The 21,331-nt window shown below is 42.5% G+C and overlaps 2 protein-coding genes across 2 annotated transcripts in view; one reads left to right on the forward strand and one right to left on the reverse strand.

Annotated features, from left to right (window-relative positions):
* Nucleotides 1–5,959, reverse strand: part of LOC118779627 (junctophilin-2-like) — a gene marked incomplete at its 3' end in the record, with an annotated part of 15,827 nt that extends 9,868 nt beyond the window's left edge. Inside the window, exons 1-2 of the mRNA XM_036531802.1 lie at nt 5,581–5,959; nt 2,346–3,162 (exon numbers count right to left, since the gene is read on the reverse strand). Coding sequence (XP_036387695.1) covers nt 2,346–3,162; nt 5,581–5,959 — 1,196 coding nt within the window. The remainder of the gene's footprint in view (nt 1–2,345; nt 3,163–5,580) is intronic.
* A 3,462-nt stretch (nt 5,960–9,421) lies between these two features.
* On the forward strand, nt 9,422–20,490 carry LOC118778664 (ganglioside-induced differentiation-associated protein 1-like 1). The gene is made up of 6 exons (XM_036530272.1): nt 9,422–9,658; nt 13,669–13,861; nt 15,168–15,341; nt 18,012–18,106; nt 18,828–18,942; nt 19,481–20,490. The coding sequence occupies exons 1-6, from the start codon at nt 9,476–9,478 to the stop codon at nt 19,822–19,824; spliced, it is 1,104 nt and encodes a 367-aa protein (XP_036386165.1). The 5' UTR covers nt 9,422–9,475; the 3' UTR covers nt 19,825–20,490.
* Nucleotides 20,491–21,331: the final 841 nt, after the last annotated feature.

The following is a 21,331-nucleotide window of genomic DNA, read 5'->3' on the forward strand; positions in this document are numbered from 1 at the left end:
ACTTTTTCCATACTGTAGCCGCACTCAGTCTGGCAGGGACAAAACCAGATTCATACTTAACATAGCATCCAGTGTTTTTATTGTGTATTTAAAGTAAACTTTGCTCTGTTTTTAATAATGGGCATTTTTTTGTATAATTCACTGCTTTGCATTGGTGTACATTCAAATTTCGGATTTTCTTTTTTTACTTCCAATTTGATTAAAACCATGTGTACAGAGAGACCATTACAATACATTTTAATATGTACCTGTTTTACAATGACTTTTATTAAAAATGACAAAAACACTGGAAAGCAATATAGGGGGACATATGAGTCATTTTCAGAGGGCAGCAGGTTTGAATATTGTATGTGCTTTGACAGCACAGCTGAAATGTAGAAGGATAACTGACACATAATTACTCCCACCTCACCTACCCTACTGCCAGAAGCACAGACAAAGTCATCAGACTTTAAAATGTTACGTTAGCTCATGTTATCGTTATTAAAACCCAAAGTGACTGGTCAACTCCATATCGGGTGATTGTGTAAAAAGATAATTATATGTATAATTTCACATCTATTGACTGGCCTTTCCTTTAAATTTCCGTAAGATCACTTCATTGTTCTGTGAAACGCAGCTTTTGTAATAGACAAGACACACTACAATTAATGGTGTGCAATTAAAGTGTGGTCATGAATATTTTTAAGCGTACAGCACATGGAGAACAATATTTACACCCAAACATGACTTTTGCTTTGCATAAAGTCTATGCATAGCCAGGACTTGCACTAAAGCTACAGGGAAGTGCTCATATTGTATGTCTCTTAGACACTCCCCATCTTTAATATGAAGGCCACATATAGGAAGTGGTGGGAAGACTCCACACACTGCAAGCTTATTTTCTGAGAATGCGTGGGTTGCTAAGCTATGAGGGGGACAGTGTAACCTTACACCATGGCACGGCTATTGAACTCGACAGGAATATCTGTCTTCTTCTGCTGACTTAACATTTCAAATATAGATTGCTGTGAGTCACCGTGATCATTGTTTTGGCATTTAAAGTGATCCACGTTGACGCGTTAGATGTCTAGCGATGGTGAGATGCCAAGCCATGTCACTATCAGCACAGACTGATGCAGGGCTGAACAGAAACTTATTTTCCTTAAGTCTTTATTTCTCCCTGAATGTTTTTTTTGTAGCCATCAGGTCACCCGGAAGACCACCGTCTCTGTTAGCACATATTCCACTCCATGAATCTTATGATCTCCGCTTGCTCTGTCGCTATGGTTACACACACTGTCCTGGGACTGCAGTGCTGGTGGACCCACACCTACAGGCTCTGAGCAGAGGCAGAGGCCACAGCCAGGAAACCTGAGGATGAGCCAAACGTTCACCAAAGGACATTTAATCACACTGACTCCGCTGAACTCTCCCTTAAAGCTGACAGATGAAATACTTTCCATGGCAAACACCACAAATGCAGATATCAGACTGTGTGTGTAAGTGTCCTGATTAGATGTGAGGAATGTGTGTTGGGTGGTCTGTGTTTACCTGTGACCAAATCGCCCCAGCCAGTACAGCTCATTCTTCCTCACTCAAATAAATATCTTAATGATATCTGAGAGGTAGGAGGGTTTATCCTGAAACAGCTATTCTAGGACAAGCACTTACTGGGCACAGTTTTCATACAAATGAATAATGTAAACACTGAATGAAATGCATGGTCAAGTAATGCTAAAATGTATTGGTGGGTTTTGGGGTTCATCACAAACTTATTATTATGCTCTTTGCACTATACTATACCCTACTGGATATGTATTTTGCAAGAATTCACATGACATCTTGACATTTTACTTAAGAGGGTTGCTGGAGCAAGCATCTCAGCTTGTGAATTATGAGTATTGTGATTGCACGACTGGATTAAATAGACTGGTGTGACGGTGTAGCATCGTTGTAATGAGCAGGGCTTGTAACTGAAAGGTTACTGGTTCAATTGCCAGCAGATTTCTGTTGTACTGTTGCTCAGTCTTGAGTTGCCACGCCTCGTGTGCGTGTGTACCATTATACCAAGTCTGTATTGTATCTCCCGAGTTTCCAGTAGAGATGACTTTATTTTCTCTGAACCAAACCTCTTGTGTCTCGAGTCATCTGTACATTTGGGTTCACCCTGCTCCTTGTCACACCTCCATATGAGTACCCACCGTCCACTGACACGATTGCTTATTGAGCTTGAATGGATACACTTCCGTTCTTGTGTGCTGGAGGTCACTCTGGATAAGAGCATCTGCTAAATGAATGTAATGTAATGTAATGTAACGTAACGTAATGTAATGTAACGTAAAGCAATGTAATGAGCACCCCACCTGGAGACGGCGATCTCGGCCTTCTGCTTGGCGATGGCTGCCGCCCGCAGGGCCCCCTCCACGCTGTGGTCCACCTTCTGCCGGATCTTGTTTCCCCTGAGCTGGAGGACCTTCTTCTTGATGACCTTGACGAGCAGGTTGTTGCGGTACTTGCCCTCCTCCTTGCGGCCCTCGGGGAAGGTGGTGCAGCCGTAGCCGTGCCTCTGGTTGTCCAGCCACTCGCCCTCGTACCTGAGGCCGCTGGAGCGCTCGCTGACGCCGTACCCCGAGCGCTTGTCGTTCCTCCATTCGCCCATGTAGACCTCGGTGGTGGTGGCGTCGATGTCGGCCTCCACGGGCGGGAAGTCCTCGCCGGGCTCGGCCTCCTCGCCCAGGCTGCCGGTGGAGTTGGCGTCGCTGGCGGCCGAGCTGACGGCGGAGTCGGAGCGCAGGAAGCTGACCTTGCTCTTCTGGCTGGAGAGGGAGCTCCGCGACTCCGCCCTCCTCAGCTTCCCCAGCAGCGACCCCCTGCGGAAGAGGCCCTTCCTCTTGGGCTTGGCCGCCTCGGGGTCGGCCTGCAGGGTGAGGGCGAAGCCGCCGCGGGCGGGGCCCCGGAGGAGGGGCGGGGGCGCGGGGGCGTCCTGGCTGGCGGCGGCGGCGGTGGCCCCGGCGGCAGGGGCCTCCTGATGCAGCAGCGCACCGTTGCTCAGCTCGCTGCGCAGGGAGGTGAGGGAGGTGCGCAGCGGGTAGCGCACCACCGCCGCCATGCCGTACGGAACGCTCTGACGCACGCCGTACCCGTGCCGCATGCCGCCCGTGAACTGCCCGTGGAAGGTGCCTGGGCGGACACAGAGACGCCGGTCAGTTACACACACACACACACACACACACACACACACACACACACACACACACACACACACACACACACACACACACACACAAACACACAAACACACACACACACAAACACACACACACACAAACACAGAGAGGGCTTCTCAATTCTCCTGAAACGCAGCGTCTCCTTAACTTTGACTGAGGGGTGTAGACTTTGATCTTTTATTCGTCATTTATACCTTTCACATTAGACTCATACCAAGTGGCACTTACTTCATCTGTATTAGACGAAGTATAGTGTGTACTCTCAAAATGCACAAAGATTGTATTTTTCAACATCATATTTTGCTCAGATTTTATAAAGTTTAAAAAGCAAAACATAAATTTTTATCACATCCATGACCATAAAAGTGGTGTTATGAATGCAATACTAAACAGAACAATGACATTGGATGAGGACAAATATACAGTAATGGTATGGCCTACCAAACCTCCTGTACTGTACAGTGTGGTCTTAAACCAGAGAAACAAAAATAGAACACATTAGATAATATCTTGGAAAAATGAGCAGGCACCTCTTTAAATATTTAAACACATCATACACTGAAGGAAAATGATTGGCAAAACACCAACCCAACTGTCTCAACCGAACTCAGAACTACGTCCACATTAAATTTACACTAAACACCATGTCTGATTGAAAACCAAATTTAGCCATTTTCACTGTATCATCAAAGCTGTGTCAAAGTGCTGTAAAAATCCCTGAGTACAAGCAGTATGTCACATGTACCAAGCACCGAATGCTTCTTAGGCGTGACGTACCATATAACTGACCACCGGGCATGAATGATTGTGTTCCTCATGTAGAACTACACATGTCTGAATTCCTTATCACAGAGAGAACGAGGCCAAAGGGACAGTATGCGCTCTCATTATCTATCCCAGACAAGCCATTACACAATCCCAATCATCTATGAGCTCTCACGCTGATGCCTTTGGAGTCAGGATGGTCAACAGCTACATATGAGAGTTGAACATCTCATAATTGTTCTTACAAAGAACAAGGTAGCCCTTTTAATGTACAAAGTCAGAAACATGTGTCGAAGAGAATATTTACAAGGGGGAAATAATGTATTATAAAAAAAGACACAGTAGTTTTGAAACAACTACAAAAATGGCCAAAAGGGGACCTCACTTCTAAACATAAGCCTTGTTGATTCCATTTGACATAAACCATTTGTCATTTGAACTTAAAATTAAATCTAATGTCTCTGAGTGCAAGTTTTCAAAGGAGTTTACCTCTGAGGGAGTGACTTTTTATCAGTCGAGGTTAATCTCATCAGTCACCAAAAAATACTACTGGGAAGACATAAATCTACTTCAGGACACAACGAGAAAGTCAAGACAATAGTATCACTTTAACCTTTCTAAAGCCTGCTGGGCAGAAAATGCCACTAGCTTTGCACTAGACAAAAATATGTATTTACTTTGGAGAGGCCTTCATTCAGTGACTTACAAGGACACCGTGTCACGATGCATGGACCAGCAGGTCCAACACACTAAACAGAGCCCACTAAATAGAGGAAAGAGCAACTTTTCTCCTTTTCTGGTCTGTGTGGTGATATGCAGACAACTTTAAGGGACACCATTCTGAGTTTGCAGCTGAACCAGTTACAGCTCAAATTTATCACTATGTGAGAAATTGTCAACTATTACACTATCTCCTCATGATTCATCGTTTTCTAGTCATAATGAATGGTGCAAAATGGATTTTTTTTTCGTGTTATGAAATATTGAAATGTATGCCATTTATTTTATATGAATTCTAAGCACAGCCTGTGAACAGCACCACAGATCACAGAGAATACTAATTATCATCACTTCTAACTTCTCTCTCTTTCTTTAACACTTCGCAGCAGCTAGTGTTTCCCTAGTAATGAGCGAGATACGAATGGACATCTGTGGCCACACAGCAGTTTCATGTTTCATAACTTCACACCAATCCTGGTGCTGTGTCCAGAGTCATTCGAGGCAACAAAAGATCTGCTTTTTCACTCTGACAATGTACATGACACCAAGAGCACAGAGCTACTCTGGGTGAAATAATAAATCTGCTAAAATGCCTCCCTAAACTGAAAAGTTCTTCACTGACACCTTTTTGGAGGTTACAAAGCATTTACATGGGCAGGTGATAGTCCCCTATGCCAATGCATTTCCTGTGTGCCATGAGTTTGTCTTGGTGTGGCACAGACAATTTAAATGTCCTGACAAATGACTAGGAATGCCTGAAACAATCCTCAAAGCCAAGAGTGGGGTATATTGTCAAATCCATGCCTATAAGGTTTCAGAAAAGATAATAAAGAATCAATAAGGGACTTGCAGATGTTTCAGTCAGCCATGCCTATAACCTGCTTACCGCCATCTGCGTAGGTTTCTGCCCCGTATCCATCTTGCAACCCATTATTCCACATTCCTTCATACTTGGCGCCGCTGCCCTGGCTGATACGCGTGCCGTATCTTCCTTTGAAACCGTGCGTCCATTCTCCTTTGTAGACCCAGCGACCTTTGGTTTCGACACCAAGACCGTGACGCTTCCCTTGGGTCCAGTAGCCCTCGTACGTGTTTCCACTGGGCCAAGTATAGACCCCAACAACTTCAAACCCATAATTCCAGGATCCGGAGAACTCTCCCTGTCCTTTGGGTCCGGTGCAGATGCCGTGCCCGTGCGCTTTGCCACCTTCCCAGCCGCCGCAATAGGCTCCGCCATCGTCAAACTCAAAGCGACCTCCACTCATGTTTTCCTAACTAAAGGCAGGCGATACCACTTTTTGCGGTGAATGTAAAATCAAGCAGACTTTCCTAATGTATTTGAAAACTCCCACCCAAATACTTAATCGTGAGGACTTGGAACTCCCTCCCTTTATGCGTTCAGCGCTCTTGAGTCATCTCTCTTCGAATGGCAATTCTTGTTTCCACTTATCCATTCATTAGTTTATTCCATCGTGTTGTGTTCTCACGACACAGTTTCCCATTTGGTTTAAAAACGGACGGTTTATCTCCGTTTCTTATTTCCCTCCCGCATATTACTCCATACTTCTTTCCATCTCTCATACAGCCCAGTTTAAAAGTTGCGATGAACTCCAAATGCTTTCCACCGACCGTCGCGTAGTCGAGCTTAAACATGTCCATTTAAAACGCGCTCTGAAATCGCGATTCTTCCGTAGTTTCGGATGGAAAATCCGCGTTGTCATTACGCTCTATCTTTTTTACATCCTGTCAACCAGCCCGGGACCTGTTTCAATACTAAAAAGGAGGGTATTAAAAAACCCTCCTCCTGCCTCATCTCCCCACGGAGCTTCCTCTATCGCCTCTGGATGTGGTGGGACTGTTAAACAAGAGCCGCACTGATATCAGGTCCAGAGACGAATCCAAAAATACAATCCAATCCTGCTTGTCAAGGCTCGACAGGGCGGGAATGTGCGGCACTTTCAATAAAAGCAGAAGCTGTCAGGTGAATTGGACATCATCAGATGCATCACACGCAACTATAGATTATTTAAACTCCCGAGACAGCTACTTACGTTTGTGTAACCTTTTTTTACGATAACTGTTCTGCTTTACTCTTTTTTTTCTTTAATTTTCTTCACAACATGACCATACTCCTTCGACTTATGAAAGAGTTGTTAATAGCGTTATGACCAGTTGGTAGTACGGAAAGCCGACGGAAAGTTTGAGCGAACACATTTCTAGAACATATTACTTTCATTTACTTAATTCAGGTCTCATTTAGATCATTCAACTTTGATGTTGTAGTTTATATTTACAACAAAAAAAGTTTTAAAAAGGTTATTTACCAACCCTAACCATAACTAATGCTTTTTTTCTTCAAATGTGCAAGTACTCTCATGCCAGTTCAGTCTACGGAGAATATTCAGGTTCTCAGGTCCAGTCTAACAGTTTTCCTTAAAAAAAAAAAAAAAAACTGTAGGCCTAACCTATGTAAGTCGTTCTGGATAAGAGTGTCTGCTAAAGGCCAATAATGTAACAATGTAATGTAATATTCCTTTTTAAGAGCTATTCACGGGCATTTACAGGTAGCAAAGCTGATGGTAGCAATTTGAAAATGTATTAATTTTAATAACTTTATGACTATGTATCCATATGTGCTGTGAAACATTAACTTAATGCAGAAAACATTCTATTTAAGTTCTTGTATTTGTATCAAACAAACCATTAACGGTTTGCTCTTTTTTCACTTTTTAAAACTTATTTAAACAATTGTTTTTGTTTCTCAGGGAGAATACAAGGTAACAATAAATCTGACAGTAGTTTCACATATTGATCTTAAAAGCACTTATTTTGTGTGCATGTTTTCCTAAATACAGAAACTAATGGCTTGAAGGTTTTTTTTTTCTAATTTACAAAGCAATTTAGGACAGACCATTGCTCAATAATTAATTTTGCAATCAGGCTTGGAGATCTGGGTGCACTGGACCTATGTGAGGAGCAAGTGATTGAAACTGACTTCAAAGCTGAAGATATGACTGTGGTAGCACTGACAGACAAGAACCTTTGCTGAGCACAAGCAACTAACGTCACAAAGTCAGCTTGCCTGGTGAGACTGTAATCAAGCAGTGAATGTTCACTGTCCAATGTATTGCAGAGACCTGTTGCCATTTCCTGTGTTGTCCACTGCTTCTTCAGTAACATAGATAAGCTTCACGTACGTTTCAGAATTAACTGACACATCAAACAAATTGTCAGCACTTGGCAAGCTGACTTACCTTACTTTCTGCATACTGCTTGATCTGTCAGGGGTCTCCTTTTCCACGGAAGGCATCAAAGAAGGTGCATATGCGTACGGTGAAGCCACACTTGTGTCATTCAGTGGTCATCAAGTAGAGGTTCCACTTCTGCCTGACTTCTGAGTTCATGGCCCATGACTGAAAAAAAATAAATTACAGTTACTGAGAGGTTGACAGTGTTTAGATGATTTGAACAGGTTTTTTCCATTGACCTGACTGATTGATCTTTTTTTCTTTATATGGGGACACACACATGCTCTTCTTTCACACCAAGTGGCATACCACACGTGTACGCAGTGCTGTCTGTTATTGTGATGTGGTGCTAAATGCACTCTGCTTGTTTGGTTCACATTGTGGTTACAGTAACTGACTCATCTGAGCGTGATATCTCTGGCTGTGTATCAATTCAAGGACTCTGTTGGTGGTCTGGCGCAGAACTGTGCGTGCGTGCGCGCGCGCGACACACACACACACACACACACACACACACGGACACATTAATTTAATATACAATCCCGAATTCATCGCAGCCCTTGAAACTACTTAGTAAGCGACACTATAGACACAACCAAGTTAAAAAAAAAAAAGTAATTCGCTGTATTCCAACAGTATTATAGTTGTATTACAGTGGTACCCTTATTCAGATTGAATAGCACCCTCTACTGGCGTGTAAATATCATATTGATTTTATGCGTCAAAACATCCTACATCATATAAAATCTCTGAAAATTCTGAGACAAAAAAATACATTTGGAAGAAGCTGACGTGGCAAGAACCACAGAGCCAAGTCCATATGAAAGGTTGCCTATGAGCCCATTAAACGTAAATATATTAACAGTTGAGTACTGCATCCACATCCCGATAAAATTATTGATTGAAATTCGAGACAATTGTAAATATATGTTTAACTCATTTCTCATATTCTACTACGATAGATTTTTAACTCTTTTCTCTTCAGTCTGTTTCAGCATACGGAACACATATGATTTTATACAGTGGGGTGTTAATCACTAATAACAATCCTTATGGTTCAGTTTCATCTCATTAATAAGAATTCATATTTCATCGTTGATAGAAATTTATTTTGCTTTTACTGGAGACACCTAAAACGTAAATGCAGGGACACCGTCTCAGATATATAAATTAATTAAATAAACGCCCACCGCGCATGTTCACTTGTTATGATGTAATACACGGTTGCATTTTATAGTGTATTTGCCGTGATGCTTGAGTGAGCTTGTGCTTTGGCCGTGATCGTGACCCGGCGCTGAGCACGTTATCGGATGTCGACTCTAATGCCAAAAGTGTACATTTGCAAGGACTTCGCCTTTCGTGCGACGCTGTGATGCTGAAAGGATGATACTGGTTTCGCGGTGCTGAAATCTCTCTCGCTCTCCCTTTCGCTTCTACTCCAGTCTCTCCTCTCCTACCTCTCTCTCTCTTACACACACACACACACACACACACACACACACACACACACACACACACGCACATTCCTCCGTCATGGCGTCCTCCAACAACGTTACCCCCACCAGCTGTACCTGGTGGCCCATATCTGCCATGGATGAAGACTGCAAATTCGCAGAGGAAGAGGAGAGGAAGGAAGCCGTTGTAGAGCCCAAGAGAGTCTTCTCCAAAGACAGGCTCGTTTTGTACCACTGGACCCAGTCATTCACTTCTCAGAAGGTAAGTCGCGCGAGGGAACTGCGGTTCTTCCTGTCATTTCAGCTCGCAAAGCAACGGCCAATTATTGATACACGCTTCCTGTGTTTTTTATTTGATTTATGCCTGCGGTGACACGATGGTCGTCCGTTTATGGCAGCTGGAGTAAAATTCTGTTGACATCTCTCCACAGGCAGGCATAGTAACAACACATCCTGCTCGCGTGTGTCAAAAATCCTTAGGCTACTTTAAGAATCATGATCAATATTGGCTTCTCTATTCAAAGCGCTTTTTAATGATATGGGCGAAGGGTGTTTTTTTTTTCTTTTCTAAGTGTGAATGTCTTTTTCATTTGAACGCCCAATGGAACCACGGCCCATATCTGATCTAAAATATGAAGTGATGTTAATAATTTATTTAAAATGAGGTAAGGGTAAGCGGATAAGCAAATGAACAGTGTTTGTCTCGTAGAAGAAGTGCTACCACCACTGTTTATTAATTACGTTAACAGATATAAATATCAGACTTATTCGACATTGATAGCCAACAACAACAACAACAACAATAATAATAATAATAATAATAATAATAATAATAATAATAATATCCTTAACACTTTTTTGCGCAAAGAGGGAGTAACACATTTGCCTTCCTTTTCAGTTGTCATTTTGGCACATAAATGATGTAAAGGTATAAGGAGACATTGTCTCTTTACAGTCTCCATTCACTGTAAAATGTGTGTGTCGCCTCTCTCACATAGTCAGCTGGTACTTTTACAGATATCCATCACCCTTAATACTTAAATTACAAGCATTCAATTGATGCTTGACTTGTTATGTCAGCCCTAACATAGACAAGAATTTAGACCAAATCCACAACTTTTGCAATGGTCCTGCTCAAAGACTAACACACATCCCACCACTCCATGAAGTGGTAGATGCCAGAATACATAATGTATAAAAAACCTTTAAAGCTGGTAAAAATCTCACATAAGTATCTAAGAAACACCAAAAACAAAGAGCAAGTAATTTCATTCACTATGGCCAAATTTTGTGTAGCGATCGTGCACACTAAATGAATGGCTATGAGTTACATGAAGAGATCAAGCTCCCCTGAAGGTCTATTGGAAAGACTAAATGGGATGGCCAACATACAACGTACAGTATCAGTGCACGCATTTGGTAATAAAGAACCGCATCTTTGCCAACATATTTTTTTGGGATCATTCACCTCTATTTCCTCCTGGACCTTGTTTCCAGAGACTTGTTCTCATGGGATTTATTCCACCAGGCACAAAAACATGTGGAGGGCATTGCCCTAATAAGACCGACATGGTTCAGCTGTCTTGGTTTTGGAACAAGCCAATGGGGTTAATCTGTGTGTCAGATTTGCTGTGTGGTTCACACATCTGTCAGGATAATTCCCTGTTCTTCTCTGTGCCACCATGCCGTTTGTGCCGTGGATTCCAGCTTTGGCCAGAGAGCCATCGGTGGCTGAAGATCGGTCTTTAAATCGGTGACTGTGCTGTGATCACTGGAGTAAGCACGTTGTTAGCATCAATAGCATTGAGCGGTCACACTGGCTTCACAGGGTGGATGACTGCTGCGGCTGAATTCCAATGAGCTTTGATTATACTGCAGCTAGCAGTGTCACCATGGAGATTCTTACTTTCTGTATTCTTGTTATGACTGACATAGCTTCAGGAAATTGACTGGGGTTAAAAATATCTAAGTTGCCTCTTTCCTCAAAATAATTCCCTGACAACACAATGTTTGACCAAAGCATGGGTGCTGGGTGGATTAATTTTTACATTACATTATTGGCATTTAGCAGATGCTCTTATCCAGAGCAACTTACATAAATTACAGGTTTTTACAATGTTATCCATTTATACAGCTGGATATTTACTGGGTCAACTGCAGGTTAAATACCCAAGGGTACAGCAGCAGTGCCCCCATGAAGAATCAAACCAACAACCTTTCAGTTACAAGTCCTGCTCCTTAACCACTATGCTACACTGCCACCCCATTAGAAATATAGTAGTGGGACTTAAGGACCTCTCCTGTGGTGAGGCCCTTTCCCAATAAGAAGGTTGTGCAGAGAACCATTAAGGATGCTTCGGGCTGATATCAAAACGTCAGCAGGTATAATTATCCAGCATAGAGCTGATGATTCTACTAGAAATTGTTATCAGTGATTTGGCATCTCATCCTCTTGCTGCAGGTTCTCTCCTGTCAGATCAGAGTAATTTTAAGAAATGAATTCTCCTGTGAAAATGGAAAGTACATACTTGTAGGAGAGCTGCGAGGTATATTTTTGTTGCATTTTATTATACTTAAAACTCACAAACAAATGGAATCAGATATATTTTTATGTATACATTTTTAAGTTAAAAATTTGACTGAGGAATTATATTTATTAAGGAGGTAATATCTGGCATGGCTTGGTCTGGATACTATATGTAGTTCTCTGTATTGACAAATGTGTTAAATATGGTCTTTAATATGAGTAACAGGTGACTGATAACTTTATTTAGTTTAGTAGGATGGATTAAATCAAACATTAACTATTAACCATCATTGCAGCATTGCCTTGAATGTTAGCCATTTTTGGTCAACCTAGAGTTGTAGGTCATGCCTACATACAGCCTAACCACAGTGGACTTTTTTTCTTAAATTTAAATATTTTTTTTCTTCTAGTTACTTATTGACATTAACACTGCAATTATCATCAATAAAGCAGTAACTGACAAATTCATTGTGCTGTGTAATAAATCAAGTATACAGCACTCGCCTAAATTCATCATTCAAGGTTGAGGACAAAGCACATGGCATAAGATTGGATGAGTGCCTTACAGTCCTTTGAATTCATCCACATGATTTAGTGAGTGATTTTTCTTTATAGAAACGACAAGTTAAATCTTTGAGGGAAAAGTGCTGGACCAGCACAATGAAATAGATGTCAGGCAGCTTATGGCTTGGCCTAACCTTTTTTTGAGTTGTGGCCATGTTTGTGGGGTGCGTGCAGTGGTAGGAAGATTGAGCGCTACTCACAGGGAGGCCTGGGATAGTTATATCATCAGCAATATGTCACAGCCCTGGAGGCTTTGAGTGTGTGGCCCACAGGGAAAGAGGCATGACACATGACAAACACATGCATGCAGAGGCCCAAATTATAGAGGGCTAAGAACTGGCAAACAGCCCATGGATTATCACAGGCAAAGCTGAGGTGGATGAAGTTGACTGACTTGTGCTAATTCAGATCCACCACATAAGAAGTCATGTAGTGTCAGTTAGGAGAGTGAGATTTTTCGAATGATGAATGGCTCGATCATTTTAAAAGGAATAAAGGGAAAACTTATAACATTACCTCATTGTCATTTAGTGGGCCCTCTTATACAGAGCAACTCAGAATTTTTATCCATTTACACAGTTGGATATTTACTGCAGAAACTGTGGGTCAACTACCTTGCCCAAGGGCAGAACAACATTGCCCCAGCGGGGGAGCAAACCAGTGACCTTTTGGTTACAAGCTCTTTACTGATATACCACACCACTGCCACATAACATGCTTTATGTATGTTGGTATGATGAACATATTTAAGATACAAAATTGTGGCCTATGCAAGTCACTGTGGGTAAGAGTATAAGCTAAATGCCAATAATGTAATGTAATGCTCCTTTCTCAAACCTTTTTTGGGGCAGCAGTGTAGCATAGGGGTAGGGAGCAGGGCTCGGAACTGAAAGATTGCTGGATCAATTCCCTACTGGGGTGCAGCTGCTGTACCCCTGGGCAAGGTACTTAATCCAGAATTGCCTCAGCCAATATCCAGCTGTATATATATGGATAACATCGCTCTGGATGAGAGCATCTGCTAAAATGCCAATGTAAAACCATAAAACAAAAATATAGCTGTAAAAACAGAATGAATTGAAACCGGGTTCCAACCGAGAGAAATCATTGGTTTTTACTTTGTTTTGCACGGGTGCTTCTCTTGCTTGCAGATGACAGTATGGTTGCTCTCGTGGCCACAGGTTCGACTGGTCGTCAACGAGAAGGGTCTGTTGTGCGAGGAGCGAGATGTGAGCCTCCCGCTGACCGAACAGAACGACCCCTGGTTCATGAGGCTCAACCTGGTCGAGGAGGTGCCAGTCTTCCTCCACGGAGACACCATCGTCAGTGACTACAACCAGATTATTGAGTACTTGGAGACAAACTTTGTGGGAGGTATTTCTCTTCAAAATAACAGCTCCTTTTTGCTAGTTGCTCTTTTGTTGTTGATGGTTTCATTTGTATCCTGAGTTGTGAAACGTTGTTTCCCCACTATGTGTATACTGTCTTATATTAGTACTTCTCTAAGAACACTTGCCTTTTCTGGTTTTAATATACTACAGTTCATGCTTTGCCACAAACTATGCAGGTGCTGTTACCTCTGTGCTTCAAGGTCCAGGGTTCGAACCTCTTGCGCTCTGTCTGAGTTTTTGTTTCCTCTCTGTCTGTGCAGGTTTTAATCAGGCGCATCTCTCCAGATTCACAGATGTTTGTGCATAGTCCCATCTTCCACGAGTGCACTTTGTTAGACTGGAACTTCTCAGAAGGATAATGTAGTTACTGAAAACAGACAGATAGAAAATGAGACATTTTTAGAACAAAATATTGATGCAGTGAAATCTGACTAACATTATACACTTTAGACTCACTCTATATTAATGTTTAGGACAACAATTATTCTCTAATGTTTAAAGTATACTAGCCACTCCTGCCAAAGCTTCTGTAGTTATGATTCCCTCTTTCGATGCCAAGACAGTACATCTTTTCGGTTAGGTGCTGTCTGTTGATTTTCCATGTTACAGCTCACTGTATTACTTTTATTACAACGCTGGAATCTTACCACAGGTAATGTTTAAATAATAACTGCTTCTATATCCTATGTAGGTCCTCTTGCAGAAATGATGTGGGAGGACTGTACAGTTACATCAGCAGACAAATGAACACAACAGCCCTACAGGGAACTGAACAATACAGATCAAATAAGGGCCTCTGATTGGATTAGACATGCTTCACGTTCAATTGACCAATTAATAGATGCTAAACGAGGGTCTGTACTGTACTAAAGAAAAGGCAAAGGCCATGTTCACTTCAAGCCTTTTCATCAAGCCTTTCCAAACCTAGCAATTGCACTAGGCAAGCAATAGACTGGCACTGAAGCTCAAAAATAAACTCTTCAAGGAGAATTTTGTGGAGAAAGGCTTTGTAGAAATTGTTTGTTGAAACGGCAATGAAGTGCTTGACATTTCTGGAGAGCTTGTGCACCTTTCCTTTCAGACCTGAGAAGACAAATGCTGAATTATCTAAAGTTTTTCAGTATCGATAGCATACGCCACTTGCACAGAGCCACTTCCAGCCATACTCACCCAGCGAGACGCCACTGAAGCGGTAGCCGTACCTCAGAATCAGCTAAGTGACCTGCTGTTGCTGTGGGGGTACTGAGGGGAGGGGGGTGACCGTGTCTGTGTGGTGCGGGGTTTCGCAGAGATGGTGGCCCCGCTGATCCCGGACGCCGGGACACCCCTCCACGAGCGCGTGCAGCAGTACCGGGAGCTGCTGGACGGCCTACCCATGGACGCCTACACCCACGGCTGCATCCTGCACCCCGAGCTCACCGCCGACTCCATGGTCCCCAAGTACGCCACCGCCGAGATACGCAGTAAGTGACCGCAGCTCGGGGACATGCGGGACTTTCACCGTGAAAGGAAGGGCCCTCTGTACCCAGGGCAGTCACATTACTATGGAGGCCGATAGGAGAGATTGGTTCACCAAAAGATGATTTTAGGCTGTTGTACATTATTTATGAAGTAAGGTGTTTTCACACTGCAGCATGCCTTTTCAATTTTAATATTACAGTACATGGCTATGGCTCTGTGCTATGTATCACCAATTCCAAGACGAGATACAGCTACACAGATTCAGAGCTTTCTGTATGAATTTGCATTATACTGTATTCTTGTTACATTATACATTACTTTTATATATTATATTATATATATACTGTATGCATTATATATATCACATTCTTATGTTACACTATCATTGGTTGCACGGCGGAAGCAAACACTAGACCTGCAATATTTGTCTGTGTGTGTTAGACAATAGCGTACCCAGGGCAGTCACATTATCTTGGAGGTCAGTAAGAGTGTCTTGGAGGTCAGTAAGAGAGTTTGGAGAAGGCCAGGAGTCAGGAACTCTTTCGACAGAAAGGTTGATTTAAGGTTGCGCTTTCGCATTGCAGCATGCCATTTTAATTTCAAAGACATGCTGCGTACAGTGCAGACCTGTGGCTGTGTGTTGTTTATTGCCAATGTCAAGATGAGACAGGGACACACAGGCTCAAAGCTTTCTGTATGCGTTTCAGATAACGTGTGGGTTTGCGTTGTATTGCATTTTCGCTACATTTTGCTCTGCCTCACAGGTGACCGAAACACAAGTCCTGCAATCTCTGTCCGTGCATTGTGTTGGACAGCAGCTCATAATAACGGACATGGCTGTCATACTGTAATATAGTTGCTGAATCTACAAACGAGAGGCTTATCATGTGTAAGCATTTAACAAAAATGTGTAGCCCGAGTGTGAAAACTGTTAGGATTGAACTCCCAGTTACTACAGACTGCTGTGAGGCTGGCAGTAACGTGAGGGTCCTAACATCAGAGCTTCCATGCTGTTTCCCTGCAGAGCGTTGCCAAACTGCTTCTGTAATACGGTTTAATGGACTTCAGCTTTCCATAAATCAGTCAAAGGAGCTAGTGCTGCCAGAAGTGTTGTAGTGCTGGGAAAGCACTTTTATTTGCAGTAAATGATTGAGTTGATGGTCTACTTTGTCAAAGGGATCTGAAGATGAAAGTTCATTAACAACATTAATGAGATTTATGTGGGGAAAAACATGCACTTATGTAATTACATAAGGGCTAGAATAGGGTTTTTAATACATCTTATCAATCTTATTTAACATGTGCCAAAAAGCATTTGCATTTTCTAAGGTGCAGAAACAGGTGCGCTTGAATGTTTAGTTGTAATCAGGCGTCATATACTTCTGCTTGGGGGGAGTCTGTCCATAATGATGCATGAACTTTGAGTGACTAATTTAAGGTACAATCACATATACACATTACTTTTGCATGAACACAGATTTGGCGGTAACTGTAATTAGTGACAAACACTCTGTAAGAATGCAAATAAAGATACACTTATTTAATACTTAAACGTATAAGCTCAGAGATAAGGACAAAGCTGCTTAGTGTTTAGATCAAACGCTCCACTATAGCTTGCAAAGAACAGGCATTTCAGGGTCACAGATTAACACAGTCCTGTCTGGTCTGTGGCCCAGACCCACCATGTTATGTGCTACACTCTCCTACACTCTCCTACTCTCCGTCTGGTCATTGCTGAGAACATGCAGGAGCTGTGAGTAAAACAGTCGGGGGTGGAGAGGGAGAAAGTGGTGTGTGTGTGTGTGTGTGTGTGTGTGTGTGTGTGGGGGGGGGGGGATTAATTTGTGACAGTGGTGTTCTGGAGAAACTGCAGTGGGAGGATTTGCGTTGACTGTGGTTTCTGGTTCAAGTGTGGGGGGGGGTATTTGTGGGTGACCATGGTTTCTGGAGAAGGTGCAGTTGGAGGATTTTGGGTGACTGCTGTTGTGGAGAAAAAAGCAATGGGAGGATTTGGTGGTGAGAGTGATGTTGTGGAGAAAGGGCGGTTGGAGAGTTTTGGGGTGAGAGTGATGTTGTGGAGAAAAAAGCAATGGGAGGATTTGGTGGTGAGAGTGATGTTGTGGAGAAAGGGCGGTTGGAGAGTTTGGGGGTGAGAGTGATGTTGTGGAGAAAGAGCGGTTGGAGAGTTTGGGGGTGAGAGTGATGTTGTGGAGAAAGGGCGGGTTGGAGAGTTTGGGGGTGAGAGTGATGTTGTGGAGAAAGGGCTGTTGGAGAGTTTGGTGGTGAGAGTGATGTTGCGGAGAAAGGGCGGTTGGAGAGTTTGGGGGTGAGAGTGATGTTGTGGAGAAAGGGCGGTTGGAGAGTTTGGGGGTGAGAGTGATGTTGTGGAGAAAGAGCGGTTGGAGAGTTTTGGGGTGAGAGTGATGTTGTGGAGAAAGGGCGGTTGGAGAGTTTGGGGGTGAGAGTGATGTTGTGGAGAAAGGGCGGTTGGAGAGTTTGGTGGTGAGAGTGATGTTGCGGAGAAAGGGCGGTTGGAGAGTTTGGGGGTGAGAGTGATGTTGTGGAGAAAGGGCGGTTGGAGAGTTTTGGGGTAAGAGTGATGTTGTGGAGAAAGGGCGGTGGAGTGGCAGTTTTAGGGTGAGTCGGTGGTGAACTGCTTTCCCTCCCCACAGGACACCTGGCCCACGCTGCATCTGAGCTGATGAAGCTGGACCACGAGGAGTCGTCGCTGACGGAGCCCTATCTGTCAAAGCAGAAGAAGCTCATGGTGAGATACAGCGTTTCCCTGCTGGACAAGCGACGTCAGCGTTGCCATGGAAATGATCATCCGCCATTAAATGCACAGTAAACAGCAAACACAAGAGCAGTCAGAAATTGTACAGTCTTGACTCTCCTCCGATGCTGCACCTATCTGTGCAGACTTAATCTAGCAGTCAAAATGCACCACTAACAAAGTTGCACTACCTTTCATATGCCATGAGTGGATATCAATCAATTTAAATGCACTCAATCTACTGTATATTTAGCCAGGGGCACTGTCTCCCTCATGGGAAAATTTGGATTGAAAGGGACCATTCATGTCTGAGATCAGTTGTGTACAGACAGACATACAAGCATAAGGAATGCAGTGCCCTTTTGTCAAGAAAAAAATCTGTCAACATTGACTTGACACGATAGGATTAGGCCATAATTAAATTATTATCGCATCTGTACTTTATGTGCATGTGCATGTATGTGTCTGTTTGTGTGAGGTGTCACATAAACAGACAGGGGGATGAGATTGCCTCAGAGATTCCCAAAATGCTTGATGCACCACAGGCCTAATACCAAGACTGAAGTGTGTCACTTGTTAACAGAGACCAGAAAAGTCATTCAACTGCCTTCAGCCCCAAGGGTCTGAGGGGGAATGGGCTGTAAAATTGAAATTGGCTTTGCATCATATCAGGTTGTTTCCTTGACTGGGAGGTCATAAATGCTGTTCCCTGCAGGCAAAGATGCTGGACCATGACAATGTAAACTACTTGAATAAGATCCTTGGGGAGCTGGCAATGGTGTTGGATCAAGTGGAAGCTGAGCTAGAAAAAAGGAAACTGGAATATCAAGGTCGGTTGCTGCTGTGCCTAAACAGAATGTTGTCTCATTACTCCCTATATCATAACTGCTAACTAGCTGAAAAGGGGTGTATTTCACTGCCTGTAGATGGCAAATTTAGGTAAACACACATGATACCTGATATTATTGGATTTGAGCGCAATGCTAAGTAAGAAAATGGAGGGTGTTCATGTGAGATTAGCTCATCTAATTTGGCTAGTCACTGCTGATAATCACCCTACTACTTCTAATTATGCTATAGTTAATACATTCTGCATCTGGCTTTCTCTATTGGACATAAAGATCAGTATACATTCATGATATTCGCATGTTGTTCTGTACAGTATGTCTGTTGTTTGTATGTAAGTAACTTCTCAAAAAATCTTTGTCCTACAGTGTATCTAGCATGAATGAAATTAAGTAGTCTTTAGAAGGTTGGCGGAACTGAAATTCTCTCAAAATGTGGATTAATTATTAATGGAAGTGATTAGGGACATGCACCTTCTTTGCATGAGCTGTAAATCTGTTGTTGTTGTTGTTGTTACTCCAGGTCAAAAATGCGAGCTTTGGCTTTGTGGACCTACTTTCACCTTAGCCGATATTTGCCTGGGAGCCACGTTGCACCGCCTGAAATTCTTAGGACTCTCGAAGAAGTACTGGGAGGATGGGAGCCGGCCCAACCTGCGGTCGTTTTTTGAGAAGGTGCAGAGACGCTACGCCTTCCGCAAGGTCCTGGGGGACGTCCACACCACGCTCCTCTCCGCGGTGCTCCCCAACGCGTTCCGGATGGTGAAGAAGAAGCCCCCGTCCTTTTTCGGGGCCTCGTTCCTCATGGGCTCCCTGGGAGGGATGGGATATTTCGCCTACTGGTTTTTAAAGAAGAAGTACATATAGCAAACGATGTGCAGCAGCATTCAGTGTCAGTGCACTTGTTTGTTGCTTCAACATATATGCAGTGATGTTTGAGGACATCGTGTGCTAATTGTGAAGTAAGTAAGATAAAGGCAAGCATGCAGGTACCAGGGTGAAAATAAGAGCATTTCCGCACACGGAATCAACGGCTAACATTCTGGTGGTTGAAGACATTCGTACCTTTTGGTTTGTCAGGGACTTCCACTGGTATCCCCTCGTTGTGGAGGGATGCATGAAGTCTTTCAGTCCATGGGGCGGTTCTTCAGCTGCGTGAAACGGTAACGTCCACAAAGAGCATTCGGATTTAGAATATGACACATTCTGACGTAATTTTGGTTTTGCCCTGCAATGCTTTCATTTGCGCACTCTTGTCTTGCATTCGGTATACATTTTAGCAAATGAAGTGTCACTCAGTGTGTAACACACCTGAATGTTAGTATGAACAGATGGTAATGAATTTAGCGTTGTTTCACATTTTACTTTTGCGTGGCACCCCGTGAATATACATTTTGGAGCCTTAAAGAAAACAGAAGTACATAGTTAAGGTGTACAGGTGAAAATGACTGCCATTATTGCAATTCGTCTGTCATTACCATCACATCAAATGTGCAATCATAAGCCTATCTTTTATAACAGTTATTTTTTTAGAATGCAGTATAAATTGTTAAGTCAAATTAAAGAAAAAATATATTTAGTCTAGATGGTAAAATGCATATATCTACAGAGAAAAACGATTATATAGATTATATTTTATTTTAAGTAAAATCATATTTTAGTTTACTTACATTTACTACTGGCACTATTTTTGTTCTCCATTATTAGTTTAAATTAATTTAGTTTATGATTTTTTACATGATTATTTTCTCAGTGTTGCATTATATTTGCAGTAGTTGAAGAATCACCCTTTAATGAAAAATGGTAGCATGAATGTAGTTGTTATACATGGCAAAGTTGGATGCCTTGCTGAAACAACTTTGAAACATGCTAGTAGTCTTTCCTCATTGTTTTCCATTTTAGATATTGAGTGCTAGCCATGGAAAGTCATGTCTTTTGATATTGGTACAGGTGACTTTAGGTTATTTTTCCCCTTTGTAAACTGTCAGTTAACAAGACCATTTTAATTTGTACTGTTTTTCCAGCTGCCAGATAATACTGCCAGACATCATTATGGAATCTGTTCAATGCTCACAGTTTGTCTTTACTTTCGACTTACAAATTGAAGTTTTCTTTATTCATTCTTACAAATATTCTATTATCACTGTGACCACTGAACTCATAATGTAGGAAAAAAAATTGCTGGAATTAATTAATCAAAGTCAAGGACAAACAGTAAACCAGGAGCATTTAACAGCCCTTTAAGTGTAGGTGTATTGAGTGTACCGATACAATCCAAAATGAGCGTTTTTAACATAACACTGTGACCTAAGTGCACTCAGTACTCATTAATGCATGCAACAAAATATAACCACTCCTTACAACAATGTGCACT

Source organism: Megalops cyprinoides, chromosome 6, assembly GCF_013368585.1.
Source record: "Megalops cyprinoides isolate fMegCyp1 chromosome 6, fMegCyp1.pri, whole genome shotgun sequence".
NCBI classification, from domain to species: Eukaryota; Metazoa; Chordata; class Actinopteri; order Elopiformes; family Megalopidae; genus Megalops; species Megalops cyprinoides.